Below are 16,644 nucleotides of genomic sequence, written 5' to 3' on the forward strand. Positions count from 1 at the left end.
CATAGCATCCAAAAGGTCTGATATAGAAAACATCCTCTTAAATATATGGAAGGAGAGCAAAAGGGATACCCAGTCTCCCATTCCTGAGCAAATATCTGAATAACCCTATCTGGTACAGGAAATACTTCTACCATGAAGGGTCCATAAAGTATAATTTATTGGAATCTCTAGAATCAACTACTCCGGTAGCAACAGAGTCGTCCAAGGTAGCTAAAACCTCTACAAGTTATAATTGGAGGTATTCAAGCAAAAACTGAAGGAAAACAACCCCAGTATCAGATAAAGGTATTATCCCATCTGAATCTGAGAATTCCCTCTCAGATGCTACCTAAGTATCCTCCTCTTCCAAGATACTTGTCCTTTTTGTATTTTTTCCTACAGAGGGAAAAAATAGGAAATGTATGGAATGCAAGGTAACTCCAGGTTGAGTAGAAGCGCAGGGCACTGCATGTGGGCTGTAAATTCTTAGGAACACATTAGGATAAATTTTATGGCATATCTTGACCTTTGTCAACAACTACTAAACAGCATGCACTTAAAAAAGGAGTAGGTTCAGACATCCATTTTTATAAGATACCAAACAGGACCTCTTAGTTCCTGAGTTACCAGGTCTGAGTAAACAAATAAACATGTTAAATGTTGTAATAAATGTTAACACATAAAAAAAAATGTTACTGTCTCTTTAAAACTTAAAATGAGACTTTATATTTTTTGAGAGCAGCAGAAAGATAAATTAGTACGTAACAATATTAAAACCTATCTACACCTCAGCCTAATCATTGCTGAGGTGCCCATCTGTCTTTGAGGAACCTAAAAATCCTAAACTTTATTATTAAAACCGTTACAAGGAATAGAGAAAGAATATTGGACTCTATTTTTATTCATAAAGGATCCGAAACGCAGCAATGGCGCTGTCCGGTCCCACATAAGTAACAACACTAACTATTGTGCTACAAGACATTCCTCTCCGACATCGGAAGAGAAATAGGAAGTGCACAGTCCAAAAACGGCGGCAAACATAGCTCCGCCCCCCATGGGCGTGATAATTACTCTGTCGTTCTTAACTGACAGTGTCCTGAAAACAGTAGCGTGCACCTTCAAATCAGCTCCGCCCATCATGGGTGTAACCACAATCGATCTCCCGGTCGCCATTACCATAATGTTAAAAATAGACACCAAGAGTAAATGAGGCTCTTGTCCCAACCTGAGTGAAAATAATGCTACCACTTAATAGGTAGCATCTTAGTCCAAAAATGTTAAACTAACTGAACCTGTCACAAAAATATCACCTCCTACTGAGTCCTTCTTATACTCAGCTATAGAGAATAAGCCCTTTAGTTTCCTAAGCCCCAGTGCCTGCTTTGGACTTGCTGTCACAGGGTCCCCTCCCTATGGAAATAGGAGTTATGTCCCCTTTGGAATTTAATAAAGAGCTCCACCTTTTCTAAGATCTCCCAGACCCAGATAAAAAGTTAGTACTTACCTTTAAAATCTGCCCGACAGCAGGGCAGCTCAGCAGGTTTGCGAGGTCCTCTCCCTCACATAGCCCTGTGGAAAAAGGATACCTCTGCCACTTCCTATCACTAACATAGGCAAAGAGAATGACTGAGGTGGGAGGGAAGGGAGGAGCTATTTAACAGCTTTGCTGTGGTGCTCTTTGCCGCCTCCTGCTGACCAGGAGGTGGATATCCCTTTAGTAATTAAGATGATCCGTGGACTCATCGTGTCATAAAAAAGAAATTACTATTTTATTATCCTTCACTGCCTGTAAATCACAATCTTCTCTGCCGTGTCTTTGGTTTAGTTTCTGTGTTCTAAAATGCAGATAACAGTCTACATTTATTTGAAACAACAACTATCACCTTCATGATTACAGTACGGCCCTACCTGAGGGTACTATGTAGACAAAAGTATTAAACAATGATATAAAACTACCTTTAAGCTGCATAGCTATATTGATAAATCAATATTGCCTCCATGACATAAGATATTGTTGTTTATACTTAGTTCCATCCTCTCTCCAAGCTATCCCATTTTACAGATATTCCAAAATCCAAACCTTTTACAGTCACAAGCAGTTTGGATAAGGGGCTTTCTACCTCTATCTTATATTGTTCGAAAGCAGTGTGTTTAGTGTAAAGTACCCCAACACTCACCTCAAGCATTAAATCACCTCCAAAAAATGTAATATTAATAAAATATTACATCACTAATGCAGAATAACACTGGACAATGCACTGTGCAACTGAAGTCTAGGGGCATTGAGTACAGCTTTCTAACACTGAATCAGTTTCTAGTTATGTGAACACTGTTTTTAGCCTACACACTATACAAATCCATAAAGCACATCTTTACAATAGACACTTGAGGCAACAAGCTGAAGATCAGGTATTAAGAGTTGAGTAGCACTTAAACGGATAACATAATATGTGACATGTTTACTGCCGATTTTCAGTCTGAATATTGGAGAGTGTAGTTCCCAGAGAATTGATCCTACCTTTTTGGTCAACACAGTAGTCGAGCAGCAGTCGCCTTCATCATAGTTGCAAAAGGCTCGGTTGTTTATGCCATCACAATAATTGTCTCCTTTGAATGGCTATGAGATATAAATAAACAAACAACAAAAATACATTCAGTGCAAATGGTAAGTTTGAAACAGATTTGAACAATATCATGGAAAAACATCATTTATTCTTACCTGATAAATTCCTTTCTTTCTTGGTGGGGATAGTCCACGAAAATCCTTTATTGTGGGAATTCATCTCCGGGCCACCAGGAGGAGACAAAGACACCCTACACAAAACTTTAAATAACCCCCCCACACACACACACACTTCTCTCTCCCAGTAGTACATATAGCCAAGGAAAGGCGGAAGAAGTAGAAAAGATAGTAGGGTAAATATGTGCAAACAAATCCGCCACCATTAACTAAATTAGGCTGGATTAGTTCGCTATCACCACAAAGAAAGAAAGGAATTTATCAGGTTAAGGAATACATTTTGTTTTCTTTCTATAGTGGTGAAGTCCACAAAAATCCTTACTTGTGGGAACTAATACCCAAGTTGTGAGTGAGTCCACAAAGAAAGCGGGTGGGAAGAGTAGTAAAGGCAAGCTCCTACTTACCAAAAAAAAATTCCCCCTGGAATCCCCCTCCAAAACGGCTTCTGCTGAGGCAAACACCGAAAGATGAAATAAAATACATTAAGGCGACTACTGTCCTGGCTTCAAAGGTAAAAAAAAAAAAAACTACTTTGAAAAACAAGCTTCCTAATCCAGAAGCCAAGGAAACAGAGCCTGCCTCCTGGTTCAAAAGTAAACCAGAAGGAGCAACAATTAACTAGTAGACTGACAACAAAGAAAAAAACACCTAGTCCTGATGAAATTCCAGGAACTAAAAATTGCAAGTAGTTAAGAAAACAAGCCGATGATATAGATAATAAGACGGACTAGATCCACATACAGCTTCCTGCAGAACAAGGAGGTATGATCGTGTAGAGATTTGTTCCTGCTAGAAACAAACCTGAACCACCGGTAAAGGCACACTTTGTAAAAGTAAATAATAATAAGTCCAAAGTACTGCCACAAGGACTGATCACTCATAACAAAAAACATAATTTATGCTTACCAGATAAATTCCTTTCCTTCCTGGCAGGGTCCACAATTTCATTCCTTACTGTTGGGAAATACAACACCTGGCCACCAGGAGGAGACAAAGACACCTCAGCCAAAGGCTTAAATATCCCTTCTTATGTATTTTGCTGGTAGTTATTGTATTACAGTCAGCTTTTTGAAGGACTTGAAGGGAGGCTTTAAAAATTGTTTGTGTGTGTATAAATCACCCCTCAAACACGCACTTGATATACCTTGTACCCATTTAAGCTCAGGGTATGATGTATCAGGCCAAGGTATTGCACTCCTGGTATAAGGCACTAACCTGCCCCCATATAACAAGACTTTTGTCTTTACTGATATTCTGTAGTGAGAGGAATAACTTAACTGTTAAAATGTTATACATCTTAGCAGATATGGGTAAAGAACAGAACTAATATGAATACAAAGTACAATTATAAAATAAACAATTATAAAATAAACAACTGTGAAAAAATGTGAAACCTCCAAGCATTAAATAAAGTGTAAATAGTGGTATAAAATGAATGCCTTCTTACCATAATCCCATCTTAGCCTTGCAAACAAAAAGCACTGGAGATAAAGTGTTGCTGTATGCTTCATAGTTGCCTGTAGCATCCACCCAGCCGTGGCAATACTCTACCTGTGCGCTCACCATGCTGCATGTGACACTGAGCTTCCTTGTTGCCTAATGCCCGCCCCTCATTCCTGCTCAAACATCCCGCATTATAAAGTGTAGCGCGCATTAACGATGTGCCACCAATTTACCTTAAAATAGCTGCAGCATGCAATTAGTAACGCTAGGAGGACCCAAATAAATATTTTTATTTTTTTTTGGGTTAAGGTGGGCAGCACAGGCTCAAATTTCGCCATTACCAATAACATTTTCACGTACCCCCAGGGGTACGTGTACCACAAGTTGGGAACGGCTGCTCTAGAGGGATAGTAGTACGCTTAGCCAGCGTGGAGATAGCACCATCCACCTTTGGGATGGAGCCCAACAAATCTAATTTAGAGTCAGGGACCGGGAATATTTTTTTTTAAAGTAGACGTGGGGGAAAAATAAGTTCCTACTCTTTCCCATTTGTTACTAATAATGTTCGCCATCTTAACTGGCACAGGAAAAGTCAGAGGGACCTTCCTATCTTCATAAACCCTGTCCAATTTAGGGATCTTAGGCTCCTCAGGGAGTGTAGCCTCTGGAAACTCTAGTGTAGACAGAACCTCCTTTCATAAAGAATGCAGATGCTCAATTTTAAATCTAAAGAAGGGTTTCTCCGCTGAAGGAGGTTTAGTAACTGAAGTCCCCAACTCAGAAAGTTCACCCTCTGAAGCTACAGAGGTTAACTTATCCTCGGATAGCTGGGATATAGTAGCTAAATCCGACAATTATTATACTCTAGGTCAGGAGAACTATGTTTAACCTTTCTCTTGCGTTTGCAAGGTAAGACACTCAAGGCCACAGACACCACCAATTGTAACTGCACGGTAAAATCTACTGGAGAAAGGCAACCTCCAGATGGATTAGTTGAGCCGCGGGGAACTGCATGTGGGGCGGGTAATGTAGAAAGAATAGAAATTTCTCAGGACCCAGATTCCTGAGAAGTAGACGACTCAGAAGGGCTGATAGCGCTATGAGTATTAGCAGGCTTGTCTTCCTTCTTAGACTTTAGATTAGTGTTTAGGCAAATGGAACAAAATTGAGCAGGCGGGCAAACCACAACCTCCTCACAATATAAACTGGAATTATTAATCAGTACAGAAGGAGCGGAACCTTCTAATGTAGTATCAGAGTCCTCTATAGCTTTGTACATACCCACAGAAGGATAAGCAAAAAAAATATGCTTTTATTTAAAAAACATGGCACTTTAATACTCCCGATGGCTGGGGCACTCACCACCTCCTAAACCCAGACAGCTAACAGTGAAAACACTCTCCTTAGTAGTAATGTCTGCAGCAGGATCATAGGAAATTTAAAGACTACACCCGATCACATGGAGCGTAGGACAGGACTTCCCCTGCTATGAAAGAGGCGCTAAGCTATTACGAGCTGTGCAACACTTAAAAACGAAAGTGAAACCTGTTTGTTTCAAGCCAAAAGCACACAGTCTATGAGCCCAAGAAATCTCACATTAAAGCAGTTATAAATAACCCCTAGTTCAAATAATCTCCCTGAAGGAGATATTAACCCTTGATGCTATTGAGGCATAAAGGAGCCACACTGTGACCCTGTATAGCAAAAGTGTATATATAAAATGGTCTTACCCTCCAGGATCCATGCTGCGAACAAGCACAGCCTCTCAAGTGTGACAGTCTGACATGGACTTGAGTGTGTAGCAGCAAGCAGTAAAACTCATCAACACTGATTGCTCAGGAGCTGTTAACGACAGTCTGGATGGGTTCGCAGAAAAACTTTCCCTGCATCTCCAGACTCTAACTTTCATCAAAACTCTCACTGAGAGGTTGACATGATTACTTAAAACTCCAGTCCTTTCTTGAAGGGAACATACCCATTACAGGACTATCCAAATCTTTGTATGCTTCTCTGCCACCTCCAATAGTAACAAAAGGCAATTAATGACTGGGGGATAGAGGGAGTGGGAGAGATATTTAAGCCTTTGGCTGGGTTATCTTTGCCTCCTCCTGTTGGTCAGGTGTTGTATTTCCCAAAAGTAAGGAATGAAGACTCTCCCTGCCTTATGGAAGGAAAAAAAAACCTTCCCAGATGAATGATCCTGGAAAAAACAGAAATACCAGGAAGGAGAACAGTAGAAAAAAACTCAGCCCAAATCACTATAAAATATATCTCCATAGAATTGTGGACACTGCCCAGATGACTGGAAAAGAAACTGGGAGGTGTTGACTCACTACAAGCGACTGAAAGGAGCCAATACAAAAATAGAACAGGTCTGAAGAGTCCTGCATCATTCCTGGAGTTCCAAAAACAGAACTCCTAAGACCTCTGAGAGCCTCAGACATCTCCCAGCCTAAGATGCTGGCATCAGAGAAGAACATGTCCTATGATGGAGTAAAGAAACATCCCCAGAGAAAAATCTGTCCAAAAAATGGAATAAAAACATGCACTGGAATAGGTTGGTGGGATCTCCATACAACTGCTATTGCATGCTTATTAGCAGTGAATGTTAATGCAAACCTGCAATTGAAATAATAACTAATACTATAGACATAGTTGTATTGTAACAGGAGAAATAGATGATAAATTCTGGCAAGTCAATTGTGATGAGCATGCAATAGACTGAAGAAACAGACTCATGGAGATAGAAACCATAACTACCCCCAAAAAGGATACCTTGTAAGTGCAACAGACCCTCTGAAAATGCCTAACCTGACCACAATCAAATTTAGTATTGGAGGAGACCTCTTAGTTTTCTTCGCCTGATTCCATGCTGGAATATATACCAGTTAGGTCCTGTAGTGATGTCGCAAACCTAAAATTTTCAGTTCACGAAAGGCGAACGCGAACTTCCGCAAATGTTCGTGAACCGCCATAGACTTCAATAGGCAGGCAAATTTTAAAACCCACAGAAACTCTTTCTGGCCACAATAGTGATGGAAAAGTTGTTTCAAGGGGACTAACACCTGGACTGTGGCATGCCGGAGGGGGATCCATGGCAAAACTCCCATGGAAAATTACATAGTTGATGCAGAGTCTGGTTTTAATCCATAAAGGGCATAAATCACCTAACATTCCTAAATTGTTTGGAATAACGTGCTTTAAAACATCAGGTATGATGCTGTATCGATCAGGTAGTGTAAGGGTTACGCCCGCTTCACAGTGACAGACCAAACTCCCCGTTTAACGCACCGCAAACAGTCCATTTGCACAACCGCAAACTTCCCATTTGCACAAGGTCGGATACCAAGCTAGCCATGTCCCGTTCCTTGTCCTCACTGATGTCATTGAAGGTCTCATCCTCCACCCAGCCACGTACAACACCAAGGGTCCCCGAAAGGTGACAACAAGCCCCCTGGGACGCCTGCTGTGTTTGGTCTTCCACCTCATCAAAGCCACCTTCCTCCTCTGACTCCTCTTCTTCAGACTCCTCTCTCTGCGTTATTATAAGGTGTGTTAAGTAGTACTATTCCTATAAGTTTAATCCCTGTTATATGCCTTTTTTTTGTTTGGTTTTTGAAGCCACAGTGCAGCACCAGAGGCCAGAAAAATTAGGCATGTACACATGCCTGAAAAATTAGGTATTGTTGCAGCCGCTGCTGTAGCAGCGGCCAGAAAAATTGATGTTTGTTTCCCAGGCAGAAAGTGCCCTAAAACATTGCGGCTTGAACCCTAGTTGGTGGCGGATAAGTCACGCAAGTCACCCGGCATTCAGAGATAAAATACAGCAGCATGTGGACCATTTTTAGCCCAAGGCAGCTCATCTCATCAGGCCTTTTTTAGTTGAATGTATCGCCCACTGTCAGTCCCTTCGGGATCCATCCCTCATTCATCTTAATAAAGGTGAGGTAATCTAGACTTTTTTGACCTAGGCGACTTCTCAGTGACAATACCTCCTGCTGCACTGAAGGTCCTTTCTGACAGGACACTTGAAGCGGGGCAGGCCAGAAGTTCTATCGCAAATTGGGATAGCTCAGGCCACAGGTCAAGCCTGCACACCCAGTAGTCAAGGGGTTCATCGCTCCTCAGAGTGTCGATATCTGCAGTTAAAGCGAGGTAGTCTGCTACCTGTCGGTCGAGTCGTTCTCTGAGGGTGGACCCCGAAGGGATGTGGCGATGCATAGGACTTAAAAAGCTCTGCATGTCCTCCATCAACAACACGTCTGTAAAGCGTCCTGTCCTTGCCGGCGTGGTCGTGGGAGGAGGAGGATTACTTTCACCTCTTCCCCTGTTAGATTCCCGTTGTGCTGTGACGTCACCCTTATACGCTGTGTAAAGCATACTTTTTAGTTTATTTTGGAACTGCTGCATCCTTTCCGACTTGCGGTAATTTGGTAACATTTCAGGCACTTTCTGCTTATACCGGTGGTCTAGTAGCGTGGACACCCAGTACAGGTCGTTCTCCTTCAGCCTTTTTATACGAGGGTCCCTCAACAGGCACGACAGCATGAAAGACCCCATTTGTACAAGGTTGGATGCCGAGCTACTCATGTCCCGTTCCTCGTCCTCAGTGATCTCAATGAAGGTATCTTCTTTCCCCCAGCCACGTACAACACCACGGGTACCAGATAGGTGACAACGAGCACCCTGGGATGCCTGTTGTGGTTGGTCTTCCTTCTCCTCCTCAAAGCCACATTCCTCCTCTGACTCCTCTTCCTCACAATCCTCTTCCAGCGTTGCCGCAGGTCCAGCAAGTGATGCTGATAAGGCTGTTTCTGGTGGTGATGGTGACCACAACTCTTCCTCTTCACGCTCATCTACGGCTTGATCCAGCACTCTTTGCAGGGCACGCTCCAGGAAGAAAACAAATGGTATGATGTCGCTGATGGTGCCTCCGGTGCGACTGACTAGGTTTGTCACCTCCTCAAAAGGACGCATGAGCCTACAGGCATTGCGCATGAGCGTCCAGTAACGTGGCAAAAAAATTCCCAGCTCCGCAGAGGCTGCCCTAGCACCCCGGTCATACAAATAGTCATTAACAGCTTTTTCTTGTTGGAGCAGGCGGTCGAACATTAGGAGTGTTGAATTCCAACGTGTTGGGCTGTCGCAAATCAAGCGCCTCACTGGCATGTTGTTTCGCCGCTGGATATCTGAAAAGTGCACCATGGCCGTGTAGGAACGCCTGAAATGGCCACACACCTTCCTGGCCTGCTTCAGGACGTCCTTTAAGCCTGGGTACTTATGCACAAATCGTTGTACGATCAGATTACACACATGTGCCATGCACGGCACATGTGTCAACTTGCCCAAATTCAATGCCACCAACAAATTTCTTCCGTTGTCACAAACCACTTTGCCGATCTCCAGTTGGTGCGGAGTCAGACACTGATCCACCTGTGCGTTCAGGGCGGACAGGAGTGCTGGTCCGGTGTGACTCTCTGCTTTCAGGCAAGTCAACCCCAAGACTGCATGACACTGCCGTGTCCGGGATGTGGAATAGTACCTGGGGAGCTGGGGGGGTGCCGTTGATGTGGAGCAAGACGCAGCAGCAGAAGAGGACTCAGCCTAGGAGTTTATTGAAGAGGATGGAGTAGGAGGAGTAGAGGAGGTGGCAGCAGGCCTGCTTGCAAGTTGTGGCGGTGTCACCAACTCCTCTGCAGAGCCACACATTCCATGCTTGCCAGCCGTCAGCAGGTTTACCCAATGCGCAGTGTAGGTGATATACCTGCTCTGACCATGCTTTGCAGACCAGGTATCAGTGGTCAGATGGACCCTTGCCCCAACACTGTGTGCCAGACATGCCATTACTTCCTTTTGCACAATCGAGTACAGTTTGGGGATTGCCTTTTGTGCAAAGAAATTTCGGCCGGGTACCTTCCACTGCGGTGTCCCAATAGCTACAAATTTTTTGAACGCCTCAGACTCCACCAGCTTGTATGGTAAAAGCTGGCGGACTAAGAGTTCAGATAAGCCAGCTGTCAGATGCCGGGCAAGGGGGTGACTTTGTGACATTGGCTTCTTACGCTCAAACATGTCCTTGACAGACACCTGACTGTGGGCAGATAAGCAGGAACTACTCAAGGCGAGAGACGGAGTGGCGGATGGTTGAGAGGGGGCAAGGAGGACAGCAGTGGTTGACGTTGCTGAAGATGCTGGACCAGGAGGAGGATGGCGGCTTTGAGTTTGTGTGCTGCTTGTACTCATGTGTTGATCCCATAGGCGTTTGTGATGTGCGATCATGTGCCTTCGCAAAGCAGTTGTACCTAGGTGGGTGTTGGACTTCCCACGACTCAGTTTCTTTTGGCATAAGTTGCAAATGGCATCGCTGTTGTCAGAGGCAGACACACCAAAAAAAGGCCACACTGCTGAGCTCTGCAATGACGGCATTCTGGTGGTGGCAACAGCATGCGTTGACTGGCGTGCTGTCTGGCTGACTGTGCCACTAGCTCCTTGCGACGACCTCCCCCTGCTTCCAACTTGTCTCCTCCTCCTCTCTGTCTCCCCATCTGAACTTTCCCCCTGTTCTTCTCTTCTAGCGGGCACCCACGTGACATCCACGGACGCATCGTCATCATCAACCGCTTCACTTTTATCTGACAACTCAGCAAAGGAAGTAGCAGCGGGTATAACATCATCATCATCATCATCACACCGTACGTCCATGTGTGTAATGCTGCCTGACTGAGACATATCCCTGTTATCTACATCCTCTATCAATAATGGTTGCGCATCACTATCACTCATTTCTTCCAACTGATGTGTAAATAACTCCTCTGACAGATCAAGTGAAGCAGCTGTGGTGCTAGTGTTGGTGGTGGCGGCAGGCGGGCGAGTGGTAACTTGAGAGGTGCCCGAAGCTAAGCTGGAGGAGGATGGTGCGTCAAGGTTCCGAGCGGAAGCTGTAGAAGATTGGGTGTCCTGTGTTAGCCAGTCAACTATGTCCTCAGAACTGTTCGAGTTCAGGGTACGTGGCCTCTGAACACTGGGCATTATTCTAGGGCCAAAGGGAATCACAGCACCACAACCATGACGGCCCCTGCGGGGTGGCCAGCCTCTGCCTGTCATTCAGATATCTGAACTGGGTTAGAGCCACCACGGTGAGAACTGCAAAGAAAAATGGAAAGCAAGCCAGGACTGCAAGCTCAGACAAAAGACAAATAGTATCCATTCTGTCAGAATAAAAAGATCAGTAGATCGATCTGCCAAAGAGTCTATGCAGAAAATGCAATTCCAGACCTTCCCATAACAGTCTTTACCAAATTTTAATATGTTAAGTTTAGTGAGCACTAAACCTCCCCAGAATTAATATACCACAGGAGATACACAAATTGTACACCTGTGATATATTCTCTTTAGTAAGAGAAGAACAGACAACCACATATAATAGAAACCAAAAGGGTATGAAATATTCTGTAAATCGTATACCATGTAAGGCTGTAAAATCTTCCAACTGTTTAACAATAGTACACTCCATGGGCTATATTATTATAACCCCACACTGGTAAAGAATACTATAGTGCTGCAACAGTTGTAGTATCCTCACCAAGGAAAAAAATATAATTGTACAGCACTACAGAACAGAACAAGCAGTAGTATTCTCTCACAATGAAAGATAATACTGTGCCATAATACAAATCAGTAGGACCTGATACAAACATGTGCTGCAGTATCCTTCACAGAAATACAGAATACAGAAGTAATATCCAAGATGGAATATACAGTAGTATCCTCTCGCAATAAAACAGCCGTACAACATATGAGATACACAGTAACACTTCACACAATGAAATATCTAATATTGCACAGCAATATATAACAGAAGTACAACATATGAGATATACAGTAACACTTCACACAATGAGAGATCTAATATTGCACAGCAATATATAACAGCCGTACAACATATGAGATATACAGTAACACTTCACACAATGAGAGATCTAATATTGCACAGCAATAAAACAGCCGTACAACATATGAGATATACAGTAACACTTCACACAATGAAATATCTAATATTGCACAGCAATATATAACAGAAGTACAACATATGAGATACACAGTAACACTTCACACAATGAGATATCTAATATTGCACAGCAATATATAACAGCCGTACAACATATGAGATATACAGTAACACTTCACACAATGAGATATAATATTGTACAGCAATATATAACAGCCATACAACATATGAGATATACAAAAACACTTCACAGAATGAGAGATCTAATATTGCACAGCAATATATAACAGCCGTACAACATATGAGATATACAGTAACACTTCACACAATGAGAGATCTAATATTGCACAGCAATAAAACAGCCGTACAACATATGAGATATACCGTAACACTTCACACAATGAGAGATCTAATATTGCACAGCAATAAAACAGCCGTACAACATATGAGATATACAGTAACACTTCACACAATTAGAGATCTAATATTGCACAGCAATATAACAGCTGTACAACATATGAAATACACAGTGACACTTCACACAATGAGAGATCTAATATTGCACAGCAATATATAACAGCTGTACAACATATGAGATATACACTTCACACAATGAGAGATCTAATATTGCACAGCAATATAACAGCTGTACAACATATGAAATACACAGTGACACTTCACACAATGAGAGATCTAATATTGCACAGCAATATATAACAGCCGTACAACATATGAGATATACAGTAACACTTCACACAATGAGATATCTAATATTGCACAGCAATATATAACAGCCGTACAACATATGAGATATACAGTAACACTTTACACAATGAGATATCTAATATTGCACAACAATATATAACAGCCATATAACATATGAGATATACAGTAACACTTCACACAATGAGAGATCTAATATTGCACAACAATATATAATGGGTGGTGGGTTTTAATGTTGGGGGGGTTGTATTTTTATTTTACAGGCAAAAGAGCTGTTTTCTTTGGGGCATGCCCCGCAAAAGGCCCTTTTAAGGGCTGGTAAGGTAATAGAGCTGGTAACTTTAATGTAGAATAGGGTAGGGAATTTTTTTTTATTTTGGGGGGCTTTGTTATTTTATTAGGGGGCTTAGATTAGGTGTAAGTAGCTTAAAATTGTTGTAATATTTTTAAAATGTTTGTAACTTATTTTTTTTATTATTTTGTAACTTAGCTTTTTTTATTTTTTGTACTTTAGTTAGTTTATTTAATTTAATTGTAGTTATTTGTAGTTAATTTATTTAATGATAGTGTAGTGTTAGGTTTAATTGTAACTTAGGTTAGAATTTATTTTACAGGTAATTTTGTATTTCTTTTAGCTAGGTAGTTATTAAATAGTTAATAACTATTTAATAACTATTCTAACTAGCTAAAATAAATACAAAGTTACCTGTAAAATAAATATAAATCCTAAGATAGCTACAATGTAATTATTAATTATATTGTAGCTATCTTAGGGTTTATTTTACAGGTAAGTATTTAGTTTTAAATAGGAATAATTTATTAAAGTATAGTATAGTGTTAGGTGTAATTGTAACTTAGGTTAGGATTTATTTAACAGGTAAATTTCGCTTTACTTTAACTAGGTAGCTATTAAATAGTTAATAACTATTTAATAGCTATTGTACCTAGTTAAAATAAATTGAAAGATGCCTGTAAAATAAAAATAAATCCTAAGATAGCTAGAATATAATTATTATTTATATTGTAGCTATATTAGGGTTTATTTTAAAGGTAAGTATTCAGTTTTAAATAGGATTAACTTAGTTAATAAGAGAAATATTATTTAGATTTATTTAATTAATATTTAAGTTAGGGGTGTGTTAGGGTTAGTGTTAGACTTAGGTTTAGGGGTTAATAATTTTATTACAGTGGCGGCGGTGTAGGGGGGGCAGGATAGGGGTTAATACATTTATTATAGGTGGCGACGGTGTAGGGGGGGGCAGTATAGGGGTTAATGACTTTATTATAGGTGGCAACGGTGTAGGGGGGCAGGATAGGGGTTAATAAATTTATTATAGGTGGCGACGGTGTAGGGGGGGCAGATTAGGGGTTAATAAGTTTAAGATAGGTTGCGGCGGGGTCCGGGAGCGGCGGTTTAGGGGTTAAACTATTTATTTAGTTGCGGCGGGGTCCGGGAGCGGCGGTTTAGGGGTTAAACTATTTATTTAGTTGCGGCGGGGTCTGGGATCGGCAGGATAGGGGTTAATAACTTTATTATAGAGGGCGGCGGTATAGGGGGGGGCAGGATAGGGGTTACTAGGTATAATGTAGGTGGCGGCGGTGTCCGGGAGCGGCGGTTTAGGGGTTAATACATTTATAATAGTTGCGGCGGGGTCTAGGAGCAGCGGTTTAGGGGTTAATAACTTTATTTAGTTGCGGGGGGCTCCGGTATAGGGGGTAGAACAGTGTAGTTAGTGTGAGTGCTTAGTGACAGGGGTATCAATAAAGCTGTCAAAAAGCCGAAGAGCAGCGAGATCGGATGAGTGATAACTATCACAGTCCGCTGCTCATCGCCCCGTACTTGGTGCGCGGCTTTTTGACAGCTTTTTTGATAACTTAGGCGAAATTTTGCAGGGCCGCGGCGGCGATGATAGGCGAGCGTATTGAACCGGCGAAGGCAGGTAAAGTAGACGGCTTGATAACTAGGCCCCTATACGGCATAGATGTTGATACAAACATAATAATAATAATAATGTAAAAAAACAAACAAACAAAAAACAGCATCAGATTAAAGTAATGCCAAAATGTGCCAGAACATACAGTACATGCTCCCCCTGCACTAGGAAGAAATATCACCCCCTACAGAGCAGCAGCAGCAGCAGAGATGAAGGTTGTGCGGGTTCCAGATGCTCCAGGGGTAATAGTGGAGGGTGTGAGCTAAACATAAAAGGTGCAAAATTGAAAAAAGAAAAAAAAAAAAAACTTTGCATACATAGTCAAAATACTTCTTAGCAGGGAACAAGTTGCTAAATTGCAGGAAAACATATAGTCAAGACTGCTTTGAATTTACATATAGTCAAGACTGCTTTGAATTTACATATAGTAAAGACTGCTTTGAATTTACATATAGTCAAGACTGCTTTGAATTTTTACTGTTAGATCACCACTGGCAAAACTGATTTTGACCCCCACGCGCTCTCCCAGCTAACTATTCAGGCACCTCAAAAAGTTGAACCGGTAGACAAAACAAAAATATAATTTTAGGTTGACTCTTATAGTTTACAGATTTCCTAGTAAGGAATAAAACTTGTGACTTTAGTGACAAGCGGCTCTAAAGCTGTAGTCATGCTCACTGGGCTAAATAGCATCCTTAACAATGCAGTACATTAAAGTGGATGAACACTTCTCCAAGCAACATAAATTGTACACTGATACAAACTTATAAAATAATAAAGTATGGAATACACACAAACATATCAATAGTTGCAAGGTAAACCTCGCAGAAAGAGATATTAGCACTATGATAGACACTACTCGCGCACCTGCTAATATCTTAAAGAAATGGAATGTAGGTACTTACCCCATTTGTTGCCTACACCACAGATCATACACTTTAGATATCATGCAAGTTCAGAAGGTTACCTATCCAGTACTGTAACTAACAGTGTTGGAGGAGTACATCTGCATGGCTACACAGGAGGTGGCTAAGGAACTTCCCTACGACCCTGTGGCTGGCTTGTGACTACAACTCCTGGTAACAGATTTACTTTGAACAGTCAGTACTCTCCTATGTTCCTCTCTTCCAGGGACTATCCATTGAGGGAAAACAGAATTTATGCTTACCTGATAAATTACTTTCTCCAACGGTGTGTCCGGTCCACGGCGTCATCCTTACTTGTGGGAATATCTCTTCCCCAACAGGAAATGGCAAAGAGTCCCAGCAAAGCTGGCCATATAGTCCCTCCTAGGCTCGACCGACGGACAGGAGGAAAAAATAGGAGAAACCATAGGGTGCCGTGGTGACTGTAGTTAGAGAAAATAATTCATCAAACCTGATTAAAAAACCAGGGCGGGCCGTGGACCGGACACACCGTTGGAGAAAGTAATTTATCAGGTAAGCATAAATTCTGTTTTCTCCAACATTGGTGTGTCCGGTCCACGGCGTCATCCTTACTTGTGGGAACCAATACCAAAGCTTTAGGACACGGATGAAGGGAGGGAGCAAATCAGGTTACCTAAACGGAAGGCACCACGGCTTGCAAAACCTTTCTCCCAAAAATAGCCTCCGAAGAAGCAAAAGTATCAAATTTGTAAAATTTGGCAAAAGTGTGCAGTGAAGACCAAGTCGCTGCCTTACATATCTGATCAACAGAAGCCTCGTTCTTGAAGGCCCATGTGGAAGCCACAGCCCTAGTGGAGTGAGCTGTGATTCTTTCAGGAGGCTGCCGTCCGGCAGTCTCATAAGCCAATCGGATGATGCTTTTAAGCCAAA

The 16,644-nt window shown here is 41.9% G+C and overlaps 1 protein-coding gene across 1 annotated transcript in view; it reads right to left on the reverse strand.

The window, feature by feature from the left end:
* The window catches only part of PAPPA (pappalysin 1), a 1,503,354-nt gene that overhangs the window by 78,739 nt on the left and 1,407,971 nt on the right, over positions 1–16,644 (reverse strand). Inside the window, exon 22 of the mRNA XM_053695762.1 lies at positions 2,498–2,596. Within this exon, the coding sequence (XP_053551737.1) occupies positions 2,498–2,596 (99 nt within the window). The remainder of the gene's footprint in view (positions 1–2,497; positions 2,597–16,644) is intronic.

Source organism: Bombina bombina, chromosome 12 (assembly GCF_027579735.1).
Source record: "Bombina bombina isolate aBomBom1 chromosome 12, aBomBom1.pri, whole genome shotgun sequence".
NCBI classification, from domain to species: domain Eukaryota; kingdom Metazoa; phylum Chordata; class Amphibia; order Anura; family Bombinatoridae; genus Bombina; species Bombina bombina.